Source organism: Anomaloglossus baeobatrachus, chromosome 12, assembly GCF_048569485.1.
Source record: "Anomaloglossus baeobatrachus isolate aAnoBae1 chromosome 12, aAnoBae1.hap1, whole genome shotgun sequence".
In the NCBI taxonomy this organism is placed as follows: Eukaryota; Metazoa; Chordata; class Amphibia; order Anura; family Aromobatidae; genus Anomaloglossus; species Anomaloglossus baeobatrachus.
The window spans coordinates 36,962,326-36,977,175 of record NC_134364.1 but is presented as its reverse complement, the minus strand read 5'-3'; the positions used below and the strand labels follow the sequence as shown (position 1 = coordinate 36,977,175).

Here is a 14,850-nt window from a genome sequence, read left to right as displayed (position 1 = left end):
AACTGGAAGGAATAGCCTTTGAGGTCTTATTTCCCCTGAAGTGATGATGTGGGAAGGCTAGACATTATATATAAATCATTGGAATCCACGAGATAGCCAAGCCAACTAATTAAAAGATGTGTTATTTCACTATGCCACATTAGGTATTTCCTAAAATTGTTAGACTTTAAAAACATGACGTATGAACAACACGGCCGGACAAAAACTTTGGTCAACTTTTGGTTTCCTTCACCTGTCTCCTAAGTGGAGAATAAGGTTGTGGAAACTACCAGAGATGAACATTTAAATAATGCAATCGGCACTCTCAGAAATCACATTGATTGCCAAAAACAGAGTGTACAAATATCCTAGTTACTAATGATGAGCGAGTACCCCCATGCTCAGGTGCTTGGTACTCGTAAGCAGCAGTTGGACGTTCGGATGGGCGCGACTCGTGTACCGAGTATAATGGTAGTTAGTGGGTAACGAGTATTTTTCTGGAAGATTTCCCAGAAAAATGCTCGAGTTCCCCATTGACTTCCATTATGCTCGGGTGTTCAAGACGCGCCCAACCGAGCATCCAACTGCTCTTTACGAGTACCAAGCACCTGGGCATGGTGATGCTCGCTCATCACTACTAGTCACCAATAAGTCATATTTACTTGTTGGGTGAGAATTTATCAACAGTGTTTTCATTCATACAAAAATGATAAGATAATGCAGACCAATTTAGCATGTGGGGGGGGGGGGATCACTGCAAGTTACCGGTGAGTTATTAATGACCGCAATGATTAAAGCACAAATATAGCAGTAAAGAAAAAAAAGACTGGCCATCAATGGTTTGTCATGAAAAAAGGTGATTGACTAGAAGAGATAAGTAGCTAAAATTATAGGTCAGCTGCCATATTGTCATTTCTTGGACAACCCTGACCTTGAGAGGAATCTGCTGAAAAGGAAAACGTGGGGCTCTCTAAATGATGTATTTTTCAGGTGGATTCTGCCTTTACCCTACCAGAAAAAGGACTGGAAAATGTCAAAAAGAATAAACGTATGCAATATAGTGTCAAAACTGCTTGCTGTACATATGTTCCAACGTTTGTCAATCCTTTTAAAGCAGTGCTTCATCTTCAGCAGTGGAGTGGCACTTTAAATGTAAGCCTCCTGTCTTATACTCACCTTACGCACTTCACTTTTTACTGACACCACTGTAGTCCCACATGGCCATCTTGTGCCTATATCTTCTGACTGGATGGAAGTCAGACGTTACATCACAAGCTCCAAATGTATCTCTCTGAATGCCCCAATGAGGCCAGAAGAGGATCTCAGAAATGAGTTGATTTGTGACCTCCTGCACGCTCCGTGAAACACTGGAGCTGTTGGCAGGTCACAAATCGCAGAGACCAACCAGAGAGGCGACGATAGAAGGTGGAGCCGCCGGAAGGTGAATATATGACAGGAGTAAGGGGACTTAAGGCCACTCTACACACAGCGACCCCGCCCCCGTCGGTTGTGCGTCACGGACAAATCGCTGCCCGTGGCACACAACATCATTAGTTCCCGTCACACGTACTTACCTGCCTGGCGACGTCGCTGTGGCTGGCGAACCGCCTCCTTTCTAAGGGGGCGGTTCGTTCGGCATCACAGCGGCATCACTAAGCGGCCACCCAATAGAAGCAGAGAGGCGGAGATGAGCGTCCGGAACATCCCGCCCACCTCCTTCCTTCCTCATTGCCGGCGGCCTCAGGTACGATGTTGTTCCTCGTTCCTGCGGTGTAACACAGTGATGTGTGCTGCCGAGAAATGACGAACAACCTGCGTCCTGCAACAGCAACGATATTTGTGATTAGAACGATGTGTCAACGATCAACGATATGGCGAGTAATTTTGATAGTTAGCGGTCGTTCATGCGTTTCACACGCAACGACGTTTGCTAACGAGGCCGAATGTGCGTCACGAATTCCGTGACCCCAACGACATCTCGTTAGCGATGTCGTTGCGTGTAAAGCCCCCTTTACATTTAAAGCACCACTTCAGCAGTGCACTAAAAAGAGAATTTAAACAAAAACAAAAAACACTGGAGTTGTGCTTTATTGGGGTTGCCCACTACTTGGACAACTCCTTATTACCCATGTTCGCCCCCATAACAATGAAGCCTATAATTTCCTCCTGCACCAATGCGTCTCCAGCAGTCCTGGAACTCTCGTTCCCGGAGCCCATGTGACATCATTATAACACGCGAGACTCGCTACCAACCAGCGCCAGCTTCCTTCACATGGCCCTAGGAACGCAAATTCTGATATAGCTAGAACCGCGGCTGCAAACAAGGCAAGTATTGGCTTTGTTAATTTTATGGGGGCGAACATGGGGATTGACAAAATTATTGTCCAAGTAGCGAACAACCCCTTTAACCGCTTTAGACTTAAAGAAGTGACGAACACATTCTTTCGTTGGCTACTATCTTACATAAAGAATGTTAAAAAAAACTAAAAAAAAAAAAAAAAAAAAAAAGATATCAAAAAGATTCTTCAGGTAAAACAGCACCACCATTTTATGCCGCAAAAATGATTTAGGTAAACCGGTATCTAAAAGATATGTGCTATATAGGACGATCTTTTGAGCTGCATAAACATCATTTCACCTGATGAATTTCATCTTGCTCATTCGTCGCGTAATTGGCAACCTAAGTAATCTGCAAGATTTTTGTGAAACAAGCATGCTTTCCCCTTTCTATAAATTAACCACACTTCTTTTGTTTGTTTGCTTTTCTCATTAGTTTTTAATAAGTGACCGGGACAGAGATCCACAGTGCAATCCTCATTGCTCCAGAACACAGTCCAAACCTGTATGTGCTTCAGATGGACGAACGTATGAATCTATGTGTGATTACCAAAGAGCCAAGTGCAAGGACTCTGCCCTCAGCGTTGTCCATCGAGGAAGGTGCAAAGGTAATCTGTAGAGTCGATCCACTTTATATTCTTTACACATTGTGAATCTCAGCTTGCATGTATTTTATCCATCACGATAACATTTAGAAGTCGCAGTGCATATATACACGATATCTATCCAATTATGAATCTGACTTCATTACATCCTGTCCCGTCTCAGCTTTGCCCACTTTATTGAAGCTGGACAGGACAGTTGGAAAAAAAAAAATAAAAAAAAAAATGTAAGGCTAGGTTCACATTACCGTTGTTTTGCATCAGTCACATGCGTTGCTTGACGCTTGTAACTGATGCGTTGTACTACGGAAGACAAGAATTAGAATTCATTGTCGGACTCCGTTGTAAAAGAGAGCGATCAGCTGATCGTTCACAATAGCCGGCCGGCTTTTGAGAGCGAACAGATGATCTCCCAGCAGCCGGATAATGAGAGAGATCAACTGATCGCTGACAGCAGCCGGTCGCCGGGTGATCAGCCGATCGCTCACAGCAGCCGGCCGCCGGGTGATCAGCCGATCGTTCGGCCTCCGAGAATGTGTGCGGGGGGCGGAGTGCGGGGTGGGTGGAGCTGAGCGGGGCAATGGCGCTGAGGACGTCTGTGCCGGGGACTGCATGGCTGGGGACAGGTGAGTGTGAGTGTGAGTGTGTGTGTGTGTGTGTGTGTACACATGCCGAGTGCGGGAGGGGGCGGAGCCGAGCGGGGAAGTGTCGGGCTCCCTGCACACGTAGACAAGGTAAATATCGGGTAACTAAGCAAAGCACTTTGCTTGGTTACCCGATATTTACCTTGGTTACGTGTGCAGAGAGCCAGAGAGCATGCACAGCGAAATCCTACGGATTGCGCTGCTCAAAAAACGTTACAAGCTGTGTTCCTGCCGCCCGGCGGTCAGTCTTTCCAAGACTGATCAGTCGGACGAAGGATACAACGCAGCATCATCAGTCACAATCCACCGCTCATACAAGTCTATGGGAACAACGGAATCTGCCAAATGGATTCCGTCGTTTACCAGAGCCGCGGATTGTGACGGATACAAATTGACGGAAATGTGAACCTAGCCTAAACGTTGCTAAATTTCTGCACAACTTTGAGTTGCGCAAGCAATTTTTGTGACATTTTCAAGATTTCTACCCCAGGAAACTGCTCAACTCCTTAATCAATCGGGGCCCATATCTGCCAAAATGTTAACATATACCAAAACATAAAACCATAGAATTTGATGTAAGAAGAAAACTATTATTACTGTAGGTCTAGCTATCCTGCCATTGCATTTGGTATATAAAGTATACTCAGATCAGACATTTCCAGTCCGTGCGGAGTCACAAGGGCTTCTTATAAGGAGTAGAAACTTTATTATTTTTTTTTTACAAGTTCCAGATACTTTATATAAAGACACTCATTCTTGGCTCATTTTATTCGAATAAAAACTTCAGAAATAAAGAAAACTATCAAGTGAAATAAAGACCATCCAGCTGTCTCCTCACTGTCACAATTACGGGTTGAACTGACAAAAGTTAAAAAAGGTCCAATAACCCAAAGTCCTAAAGTTTATAACTAGCTGGACTCCGAGTTCAAAGTGGTTTGTTTTTTAGAATCTCTTATTAGAGCTGAAGAGAAAAAAAAGATTAGCTGATATTTAATTATTGCATGTACCAATCTAATATTCGGTGTAAAGATGAGCGGACCTGTGGAAGCTCGCTTCAGCGGGTTCAGGCGAACTTTATATCAAGATTGGTTTGGGACCTGAACCCCAATGGACGTCAGTATTTGGGCAGTTCAGGTCCCCTCCCACATACAGACAGCCATAAACATATCACTTCCGGGACGGGTAGACAGTGTTTTTCCATTGATAACAATTTTTTGGGTGTCAACTGCATCCGATCATGCTGTTACTCCAGTGCGAGCTGTTCCAACACTGCAAGCGGCTCGTGCTGGGCGGAGAACCGAGAGTACCCGAGCTCAGCGATGCTCCTGCGAATGGTGTTTATACATAAAGCACCCATACTCTGTTTTTTTGTGTAATGTCTGTGCTTGGTACGAACACCGAACCTTGGGTTTGGCTCATCTTTAGTTAGGTGTTCTGTGTAATCTACACTTAGCTGATGGTTATAGGTGACTACCATTGCCAATTTTTCTGCACCCTTTCAGTATGGAAAGAGAGAGAAGCTACTGCCCGCTCATCTATCTCCTGCTGGTCCAATGGATCATCATATTCTCAAAACAGACATTGGTCATTAGCCATAAAATTGGTGGGCCAACATTTATGTATTGTGTATGGCTAGCCTAAGGTCCCCCAAGCTCTTTAGACCAATGTTGGCCAAACCCAGGGATATCGATAGGGCAGTCTCAACCGGGCAGGTCTGATTTCAGGATGACCATTAATTTGTTCTCCCAGAGATAAGCAACCACCAGGTATGTTGGTCAAACAAGCGCTCCAGTGTATAGGAGTATATACACATACATTATATCAGAATAATCACTAGCTCTTCTTTCCTAGATGCTGGACAGAGCAAGTGTCGGCTCGAAAGGACACAGGCCCTGGAACAAGCAAAGAAGCCGCAAGAAGCAGTTTTCATTCCAGAGTGCAATGAGGATGGCTCTTTTACTCAAGTGAGTAAATGATATGGGTTATTTTTGTTTGGTTTTATCAACTCCCTTCTACCTTTACCGTGCAAATACATGACAACATAAATAGATTGAATAGAATTAATTTACATCAGGTACAGTTAAAAAATAAGTGACTAATAGCTGGAAATATGATAACAATGCATTAGTTACCCATAGAATCCTTCGTTCCAGCCAATGATTTGGCCTGCAGTGATGAAGTTGCATCTGTGGCGCCCTGGACTAGCCAGGACGTCACAGGTACTGCAACAACACACCCCACACCCCGAGATAGGCACACCAGTCACACACAAATCCTTGTTGCCTCCCTCCAGGGGCTGATGTCCACACCAGGTGGGGTGGAGCCAGGCGGTTGGCCCCACCGACTGAGGAGTTCACAGTCCTGGAGGCGGGAAAGGAAGTCAGAGTAGTTAGAGAGAGTGAAGGAGAAGGAGTGAAGTGGCAAGAGAGGAGCAGACTGACCGTGTCCGGGTACGTGGCCCGGGCACAGAGAGCAAGGTTGGCAGACAGTGGTGGCTGTCTGCAGGAGAGGCCGATCGACGCGGAACCGTAGGACCGGGGACGGGCGGTGGCCCGCCGGTACCGAACTGGGGAGCGAAGAGAAGCGAGCACAAACCGGCAGGGCCTACAGACCCCGACCGGGCTTGGAGTCGCCGTTAAACCGGTCAAATCCGTTAGCGACCGGAACCTCCGGGGTTTCCTAGCAACAAAGACCCGACTGAAGGCAACCGTCCAAACCGAGAAGGGGAAATACAGCTACCGCCACAGCTAGGATTCCCAGGGCCAGAGCCTGCTGGCAAAAGGGGCTCCTCCGGCACATATCCAAGCTGGGGAGCGGGTTACCGATGGGAAGCCATCGGGACCGAAGATACACAACAGGTGCAGGGAAAGGCAGCCACCACCAACCTACTGGGAGTAACCACAGCAGCCGGCTGCGGGACCCGTCCATCCAGCCGTTTGTTTTACCGGAGACTCTGTGTCCATTCTTGGCTGAGTGAGTACCACCGTGCCATCTGGCACCGCGCTGCCCCGCGACCCTGCACCATCCCAACCCTGCCTCCCCGTCACACCTCACCGGGCCCCGGGACCACCAACCCCCCTACCCACGGAGGGGAGAGAAACATCTCGGCTGCTCCCCGTCATCGCTCCCGGGATTCCCGTCCAGAGCAGCGGTGGTGTCCCAACCTCACCACACACCGTGGGTGGCGTCACGGACCAACTCCCCAAACCCAAAGCTACCCCTTTCACTCACGGGCGAGGAGCGCCGCTCGAGTCCCCGGATCTGGCCCACCGCTCGAGCCACCGAGCAGCCAGCAGCAGGCAGCAGCAGCGCCGGACCCGAGCGTTGGCGAGCGCAGCGCCCTCCCCGCCCGCGACACATCCATCATTCATGTGACCGCTGTAGCCAATCATTGACATCAGTGGTAATGTTTGCATATAATTCAGGTAATCGTTGAGGCTGGAGAGAAGCTGCAATAGTCACATAAATGATGGACATCGCGTTATCGTTGCAGGATCGGAGGAGATGTACTGAAGAAGAATATTAGGGAATTTAATAGGCAAGTAACGATTATTATATTAAATAAGTTGTCCTCTTAATTTATTACTATGTAAGGTTAGAGATGTATAAAATAAAGGGAGCCTTTACTTACCCTTCCTAGTTCCAGCACTGCTCCAGATTTTTTTGTTATGACCTCTCTAATGAAGCCTATCTTGAGCATTGCAGCCCATTATTGGGCTCAGCTACTTTGGTAGAGTCACTAAGCCCAGTGATTGACTGCAGCAGTGAACACGCTGTGGCCGATCAACAAGAACTGGAGTAGAACTGGAAAAATGGACCAAGGGAAGGTGAATAAAAGTTCAGATTATTCTATACATTACTGAGCCAATTGAGAAGATTTAAAAAAAAAAAATAAATAAAAAAAAGGACAACCCCTTTAGCTGTAACAAAAACCTGGACAACTGTTCTAAAAGGGGATATCTTGGGCACCTTTGAGGCACCAAGTATGGTATACTAGTAAGTTATATACTTAATTTTTCCCATTAAATTGGAATTTTAGCAAAATCATCCTCTTGAAAAAAAAAAAAAAAATGCTAAAATTACCTAAACATATTGAATGTTATTATTGGTGTTACTGTAGAGTGGCGAGGGGCGATAGTCATGGGCGAGGGATTTACTCCAGATGCCCCAACAAGTTACATGAAACACATGGTCCTGGCTGGGTGTGTAGATTTGTATCTTGTGGTCTGTAAAACCCGTGCAGGCCGCATACTGTCACTGACATCGGTTGCTCATGACCCGATGACGACTCATACTCACAACACTTTACTCAATAGTTCATTCTGTGCGACAATGTTACACTCCAGATAGTGGGCACATATCTTCCAGCACGATGGATGATGTTGGTCAGCATAACTCCAGTCCCAGTAGGTTGGAACGCCAGAAGAAAGAGTCCAAGTTTTTTTAGATAGAGGCCCTCTGACCAATACAACAGCAGACCCAATGGTCCATGGGCACAGACCATCTATCCGACTTCAACCCAGTTGTGATTCAGACTTACTCCCTCTTCCACTACAAGCGTAGTCTTTAAGGACTGACACAGACCATGAGGGGCAAATTTCAGGGTTTCATGGAACAGAATCCATAGAGCAGCATAGTAACAAAGTCCATAGGGGCTTGAGGACAAAGTCCATGGCAAACTTTGTGCAGAGTCCATAGCTGGTTGGGCAATTGTCCAGGGTGTAGGACCCTCTCGCAGCTTAAAATACTACAATCCAGTAGGGAAAAAACAACTAACTTCGGTCATCCACGGCCAACAACTTTGAGTTCCGGATCTGAGGAATTCTCAGCCTCAAGAGTTGTCCCAGTCAAGGGTGCAACAGGCATGACAAGTACCTCTAATTTTCTGCTTGACAACCGCTCACTGTGTTATACATAGAAGTAAACAAAAATAATGCTGGCAACAAAGTGACAACCGAAAAAGCACCGAAAGAGACGCTGCAGGAAAAACACAAATCTGCATTTTTTTTGAATCGTCTTCCTCTTACAAAACTCTGTGGGGATATGAGTGTCTAAAACATGGCAAGTGCACATTCCCTAAAGCTGGCCATACAGTAGAGATTTTTGAAGGGCATTTTCTGATTTATGGTTTAGTATAGACGGTCACTCCTGATGTTCAGAAATCAAAATGTTAAATTTTATCTAATGCTGTCCTGATCTGTAGCATGACTTCGGCTTATCTTGGCAATTATTACATTGAAGAAGAAAAAAAAGAATATTGGCAGATATCTGCTTTCAGGTGGTGTCTGCCACACGTTGACTTTTTTGGCAGTTAAGGCCATGATCGTTACCAGTGGTCCTATGGACCAAAGACAAAATTTGGACCCCTCCCTCTGCATGTTTGTCACATGTAGTAGGTACTGGGGTAGGCGGGCCCCCTCCACTCCCGGGCCTGGTCCCAACCTCTGTGACTGCGTTACCTATGCCCCTGATTGGTATATTTTGTCATGGCTTGTATTTTTTTGCATCTGAATATTGTAATAAATGATCTTTACGCTGAAATGTAGAAGACTTTGTTTCTTGTAAAATCAATATTTTATTCGTAACCCTCATATGTGCATTCTAATTTCCAAATATCCACACTGTAAATTAAAATTAATACCCAGATTAGATGTATTGAATCCTTTGTGGCCAGAGATTAGATAATGGTTTGGCTTGACGACTATTCCCCGCTCCTCTTGTAAAGCAGGGGATGAATGTAAGCTCAAGTTTCTTTTGAAAGTTGTTAGAAGACCCGGTCTGTTGCCTCCACTCTCACTCCCTACTGGTGGCTAATTTGGCAGCCCCTCTATTGTCAGAGCCGCATAATTCAGATGAATGATACTTGTGTCCTGGACATATTGTTCTAAACTGGTCCCATCAATCATGTTTTTGGCAATCGCAAGGGTCAGCAAGACTGTAAGAAACTGAAAGCATTTCTATAAACTATGAATTTAATGCTCTGAGAAGGCAATCTAATCTTCTGTAACATTATTCAATCATTGAAAAGAGCTTTAGCATTTCACCTAAGAGAAAAAAAAAAAAGTTGAAATTTTCTTCCTTGGTGTAATACATCTTTTTATTTCTTGTGTTTTTGGATTTATAGATTAGCAAATGCAAAAATTCGCAAAGGTTTATCCACCTTGCTAGCTACAGTTAGAACATGGTTTGATCAGTTTTGTACATAAAAACAGGAGTACAACAATGCATTTATTCTTATTAGATCTCAATATCCCATTATTTGGAGGAAAAGAAGAATTTTGGCACATAGGTGACGGTAGAGAAGCTTTTCTTTTTATCCAAGCAAAATTTGCATCAAAAGCAGATTAAACTCAACTCAAAATCTGATGATGCTGAACAAAATTGGTAGTGACATGGGATAGTTTTTTCTTGTACATGAAAAAAAATGGAGATCTGAATGACCCCTTACTTTGAAGAAGTTGCATCTTGAAGACATCACTTCACCACATGACTTATTAAAGTGAAACCAGAGCCTTTAATCCATTGCCAACATATGATGTACAGTTATGTCATATGCTGGTGTGACGCCCTGGGCAAGCCAGGGGTCACAGGTCATCACACCACCACACCCTACATCCCAGTTAGGAACACCAAAGCTACTAAAATCCTTGTTGCCTTCCTCCAGGGGCTGATGTTCACACCAGGGGGTGGGCCAGGCGGTGGGCTCCGCCCACCGAGGAGTACACAGCCCTGGAGGCGGGAGGAACCAGTCAGTCAGCTCAGGAAAGAGCTTGAGTCAAGTGAGAGGAAGCAGTGGAGTTAAGGAGTCCAGCTAGGGACGGAAAGGAGTAAACAAGCAGAACAGTGAGGGAAGTGAAAGTAGAAGGAAGTGGTAGAGGAGCTAAGTGAAAGTGAAGTGGTAGTGGAGCAAAGAAGAAAAGAGTAAAAGTGAGCGTAGAAAGCCCTGAAGTTGGTCCGGCTAAGTGCAGGACAGTGTCAGCAAGGTCAGCAACAGCGATGATTGTCTGGAGGGGGACTGCTCAGAGGTTGCTGGAAGGACCGCGGACGGGTAGTGGCCCGGCGGTCTGGAGCAGTATACGAAGGACAGTCAGCACCAGGGCAGGGGCCTCTCGGACCCCGGCAAGGCTAGGAGTCGCCATAATTTGCCGAATCCGTCAGTGAAGGGGACGTCGATCCCCCAACAACCAAGTCCCGACTGAAGGCAAAAGTCCAACCATTAAGGAGGAACACCGCCACCGCCAGGGCACCAGTTCCTCGGGGCCAGCGTCTGCGGGCAAAGTAGGGCTCCTCCGGCCCAGATCAAAGCCGGGGAGCGGGTTACCGGTGGGAACCCATCGCTACCAACACAGAAACACTAGGTGCAGGTCAAAGGGACATCACCGTTACCTACTGGAAGAGCAAGTGCAGCCGTCCGTGGGAACCGTCTTTCCAGCTGTGTGGTTTACCGTAAAACTGTGTCAACGTCTCAGGCTGAGTGAGTACCACAGTGCCGCAAGGCACCGCGCTGCCCCCGCGTCCCTGCGCCCACCAAGCCCTGCATCTCCCACCTCATCACTGGGCCCCGGGATCACCAACCCCTACCCACGGAGGGGCAACACAACAACTGGCTGCTCCATACCACCCTTCCCGGGATCCCCATACAGAGCAGCGGTGGTGCCAATAAATCACCACAACCGTGGGTGGCGTCACGGACAATAAACCATCCCCACACCCAACAAACCCCCCTTTCACTCACGGGCGAGGAGCGCCGCTAGAGTTCCCGGGATCCGGCTCATCGCTCGAGCCACCGAGCAGCAGCAGGCCGCAGCAGCCGCGGCAGCCGGACCCGAGCAGCAGTGGGAGAGCGCGGCGTCCCCTCCTCCGCCCGCGACACTGGCACCCTGACTTTGATACAGGCTCAGGAACTGAGTCCACATCTTTCCCAGCAGATGATTGTTAGATACAGAGGATGATATCACAACAGAGTCAGGAGGAGCTCTACTGCACATTATCTATTGGTCATGAGTGGCTTGACACAAGGAATTCGACAGTTGTAGCCCATGTCCTGGATACCTCTGTGTGTGGTGGTTCTTAAAGCACTGACTCCAGCAGCAGTCCATCCTTGTGAATCTCCCCCAAATTTTTGAATACCCTTTTCTTAACAATCCTATCAAGGCTGCGGTTATCCCAGTTGCTTGTGCACCTTTTTCTACCTCACTTTTTCCTTCCACTCAACTGTCCATTAATATGCTTGGATACAGCACTGTGTGAACAGCCAGCTTCTTTAGCAATCATACAGCAGGGATAAGCCCGGCTCAACCACTTTATGTAGGTGCTATTGGGGTAAAATAGTAAACAGTCCTACAACTACCTACCACCGCTACCTAGGACTCTTCCTTAATCCCAGGCTTCCACCTTCAGGCACACTGCTCATATACCTTCCCGCTGCCTCCTGACCCTTGGTCAATTTTGAAAAGCTGCAAAAGTGGGACACCTCTCAAATTACTCTTGATGGTAGTCCATTTTTGACCCATACCACTCCCATTGATTTCCCACGCAAAACCTTGAAAAAGGATCCAGTAGCCGAAACGTTGGGCTTTTGCTTCCCATTTCGGTGTACTTTTGCAGAATATCAACACAGAATAAAAATCTCAAAATGTACCTAATTTGTCTATTATAATAGTTAAATAATAATAATAATTATTAATAATTATTTGAGTGCTGTGGTTCATTATACTAGCTTCTTTAGCAATGACTTTTTGTGGCTTACCCTCCTTGTGGAGTGTGTCAATGACTGCCTTTTGAACATCTGTCAAGTCAGCAGGCTTCCCCATGATTGTGTAGCCTTCTGAGCCAGACTAAGGGACCATTTTAAACGTTTAGGAAGCCTTTGCAGGTGTTTTGTGGTAATTATTCTAATTTTCTGAGATGATGATTTTGGTTTTCATTGGCTGTAAGCCATGATAATTAACATAAACACTTGAAATAGATCACTATTTGTAATGATTATATTATATATGTATTTCCCTTTTGATATTGAATTAACTTTTTCAGGGTATTCTAATTTGTTGAGATGCAATTGTACCTTTTGAAGAACAATACACATTGTTGTACTTCTGAAGAAGTCTTTGAGGATACAAGTATTATTATTGTGTAACAGTTTTCGATAAAACAAATTAAATGAAAAAACAAAAAATGTCAAGTAACGCTTTAGATAGAACCCAGAACGATTTTTCACAGCTAGTTTCATAATATGTCAATATTTCCAGATTTAGATGCTATGTAGTTTTTAGCCTAACCAGGTTGGTTAAAAGGGATTATCTATACTCAATTGTGTGTGTAATACTTGGAAGTCATATTTACCGAGTCTGTCTTCTACATATTCCAAAAGTTCTATAATGTAGAATTCCAAGATTCCTGGGTCTGGTGTTTCTGTAAACACAGTTGGGGGTTGACCATGAAGCTTGTCTGAGGTTTTTTTTAGCATAACAAAATCAAAATAGCAAGGCATGAAGTGATTACCCCAGTTTATCCTATGCATTGCTTGTTCTCATTGTCCTGTAACCCACCGTAATCACTACACAGGGCTCCTCTGTTACATTAGTGTTTTTTTCCGAGATGGCAGGTGGAAGCAAATGTTGGCTAAGACCAGTACTGGTTTTTTTCTCATTCCTGGATAGATTGTATAACTATTAAAACGTGTACTGGGCTGCTTTTAAAAAAATCCTAAAAGACAAGTTAGACCATAGACACTTGGAACACATTACCGATACTCACCATTTGTAGAACCTTTGTTTTAAGCTGTAGACCTTATTGTGATGATCGTTGACACTAACTTGATCAAAAGAGTGTAAAATCCATTCCACCGCGACAAGGTGTACCCAATCGGCATGATCCCTAACTCTTGTAGTTCACCTTATTACGTGTCAGCAGTAGTCAAAATAGACAAAGGCAGAGCAGGACCGAGTCCTGACTATGTCAACACCTGCCTGTGGAAAGCTATATAGACAAGGTGCACAATGCAAAAAGAGGAGCCATACATTATATATCTACCTACATTAAGCATGAAGTAACTCTCCTGTGTTTACTTGATGCCCACAGGATTCCCCGACATAGTGACATCTCCCAGCTCAAAAGCAAGAAGTCTCACAGGGCTGTAAAATTAGTGAGACAGTGGAGAGCCCAGATTTAAGCAGATTTAGTCTCCTCTTAAAATGCCAGAGTTTTTAACATCAAAATAGTGAGGAAATGTTTTACTTTTTTGGAATTTTGTATGTTTAAAAAACCTTTTAAACTTTAATAATTTTTCTTTTACTGTGTGTTGTTTTACAGGAGCCGATAGGTCCTCTTTAACTTAAAGAGGACGTGTCACCAGTTTTATGGCCTATAAGCTGCGTCCACCACCAGTGGGCTCTTATATACAGCATTCTAGCATGCTGTATATAAGAGCGCAGGCCGCTGTGAGAACATAAAAAACACTTTATAATACTCACCTAAACGGGTCACTGCGGTGCTGGTTGACCCGGTGGGCGGCTCTGTTCTCCGGGACCGGCGCCTCCTCTCTCGGCCATCTTGCTCCTCTGTCTTCTGAAGCCTGTGTGCATGACGCGTCCACGTCATACACACTCACCGGCACTGAGGTCCTGTACAAGTGCACTTTGATCTGCCCTGCTCAGTGCAGATTAAAGTATTGTAGTGCACCTGTGCAGGACCTCAGTACCGGTGAGTGTATAACGTGGATGCGTCATGCACACAGGCTTCAGAAGACGGAGGAGCAAGATGGCCGAGAGAGGAGGCGCCGGTCCCGGAGAACAGCGCCGCCCACCGGGCCAACCAGTACCGTAGCGACCGGTTTAGGTGAGTATTATAAAGTGGTTTTTATGTTGTCACAGCGGCCTGGGCTCTTATATACAGCATGCTAGAATGTGTATATAAGAGCCCACTGGTGGTGGCCGCAGCTTATAGGCCATAAAACTGGTGACAGGTTCCCTTTAATTTCTTGTGCACTTTCATTTGCTGAACCAAACTTGTCAGAAGTGATGACAGATTTCTCTCTCTCTACCCTGTCTCTGAAAAATTAAACCTTGAATCTAAATTTTCCTTTGATCCACTGTTAGGACATGTGTGTTCACTTGCATTAGCACTTCATGAGTTAGTTGGTCCATGTTTATATGGATTGATATTTTATACAATTTTAATCAAATAATTTTTAGAGGTTTCTGCATGTAAGATTTTTCAGCTAATATACCTCATTATATACATCTTTTTGGTTAGAAAAAGTGATGACAGATCCTCCTTTAAACAAGTCT

At 45.4% G+C, this 14,850-nt stretch overlaps 1 protein-coding gene across 3 annotated transcripts in view; it reads left to right on the top strand.

Moving 5' to 3' along the window:
• Positions 1–14,850, top strand: part of SMOC1 (SPARC related modular calcium binding 1) — a 335,418-nt gene that overhangs the window by 135,982 nt on the left and 184,586 nt on the right. For all 3 annotated transcript variants that reach the window (XM_075329900.1, XM_075329899.1, XM_075329898.1), the window contains exons 2-3: positions 2,753–2,924; positions 5,414–5,526. In XM_075329900.1, the coding sequence (XP_075186015.1) occupies positions 2,753–2,924; positions 5,414–5,526 (285 nt within the window). The remainder of the gene's footprint in view (positions 1–2,752; positions 2,925–5,413; positions 5,527–14,850) is intronic.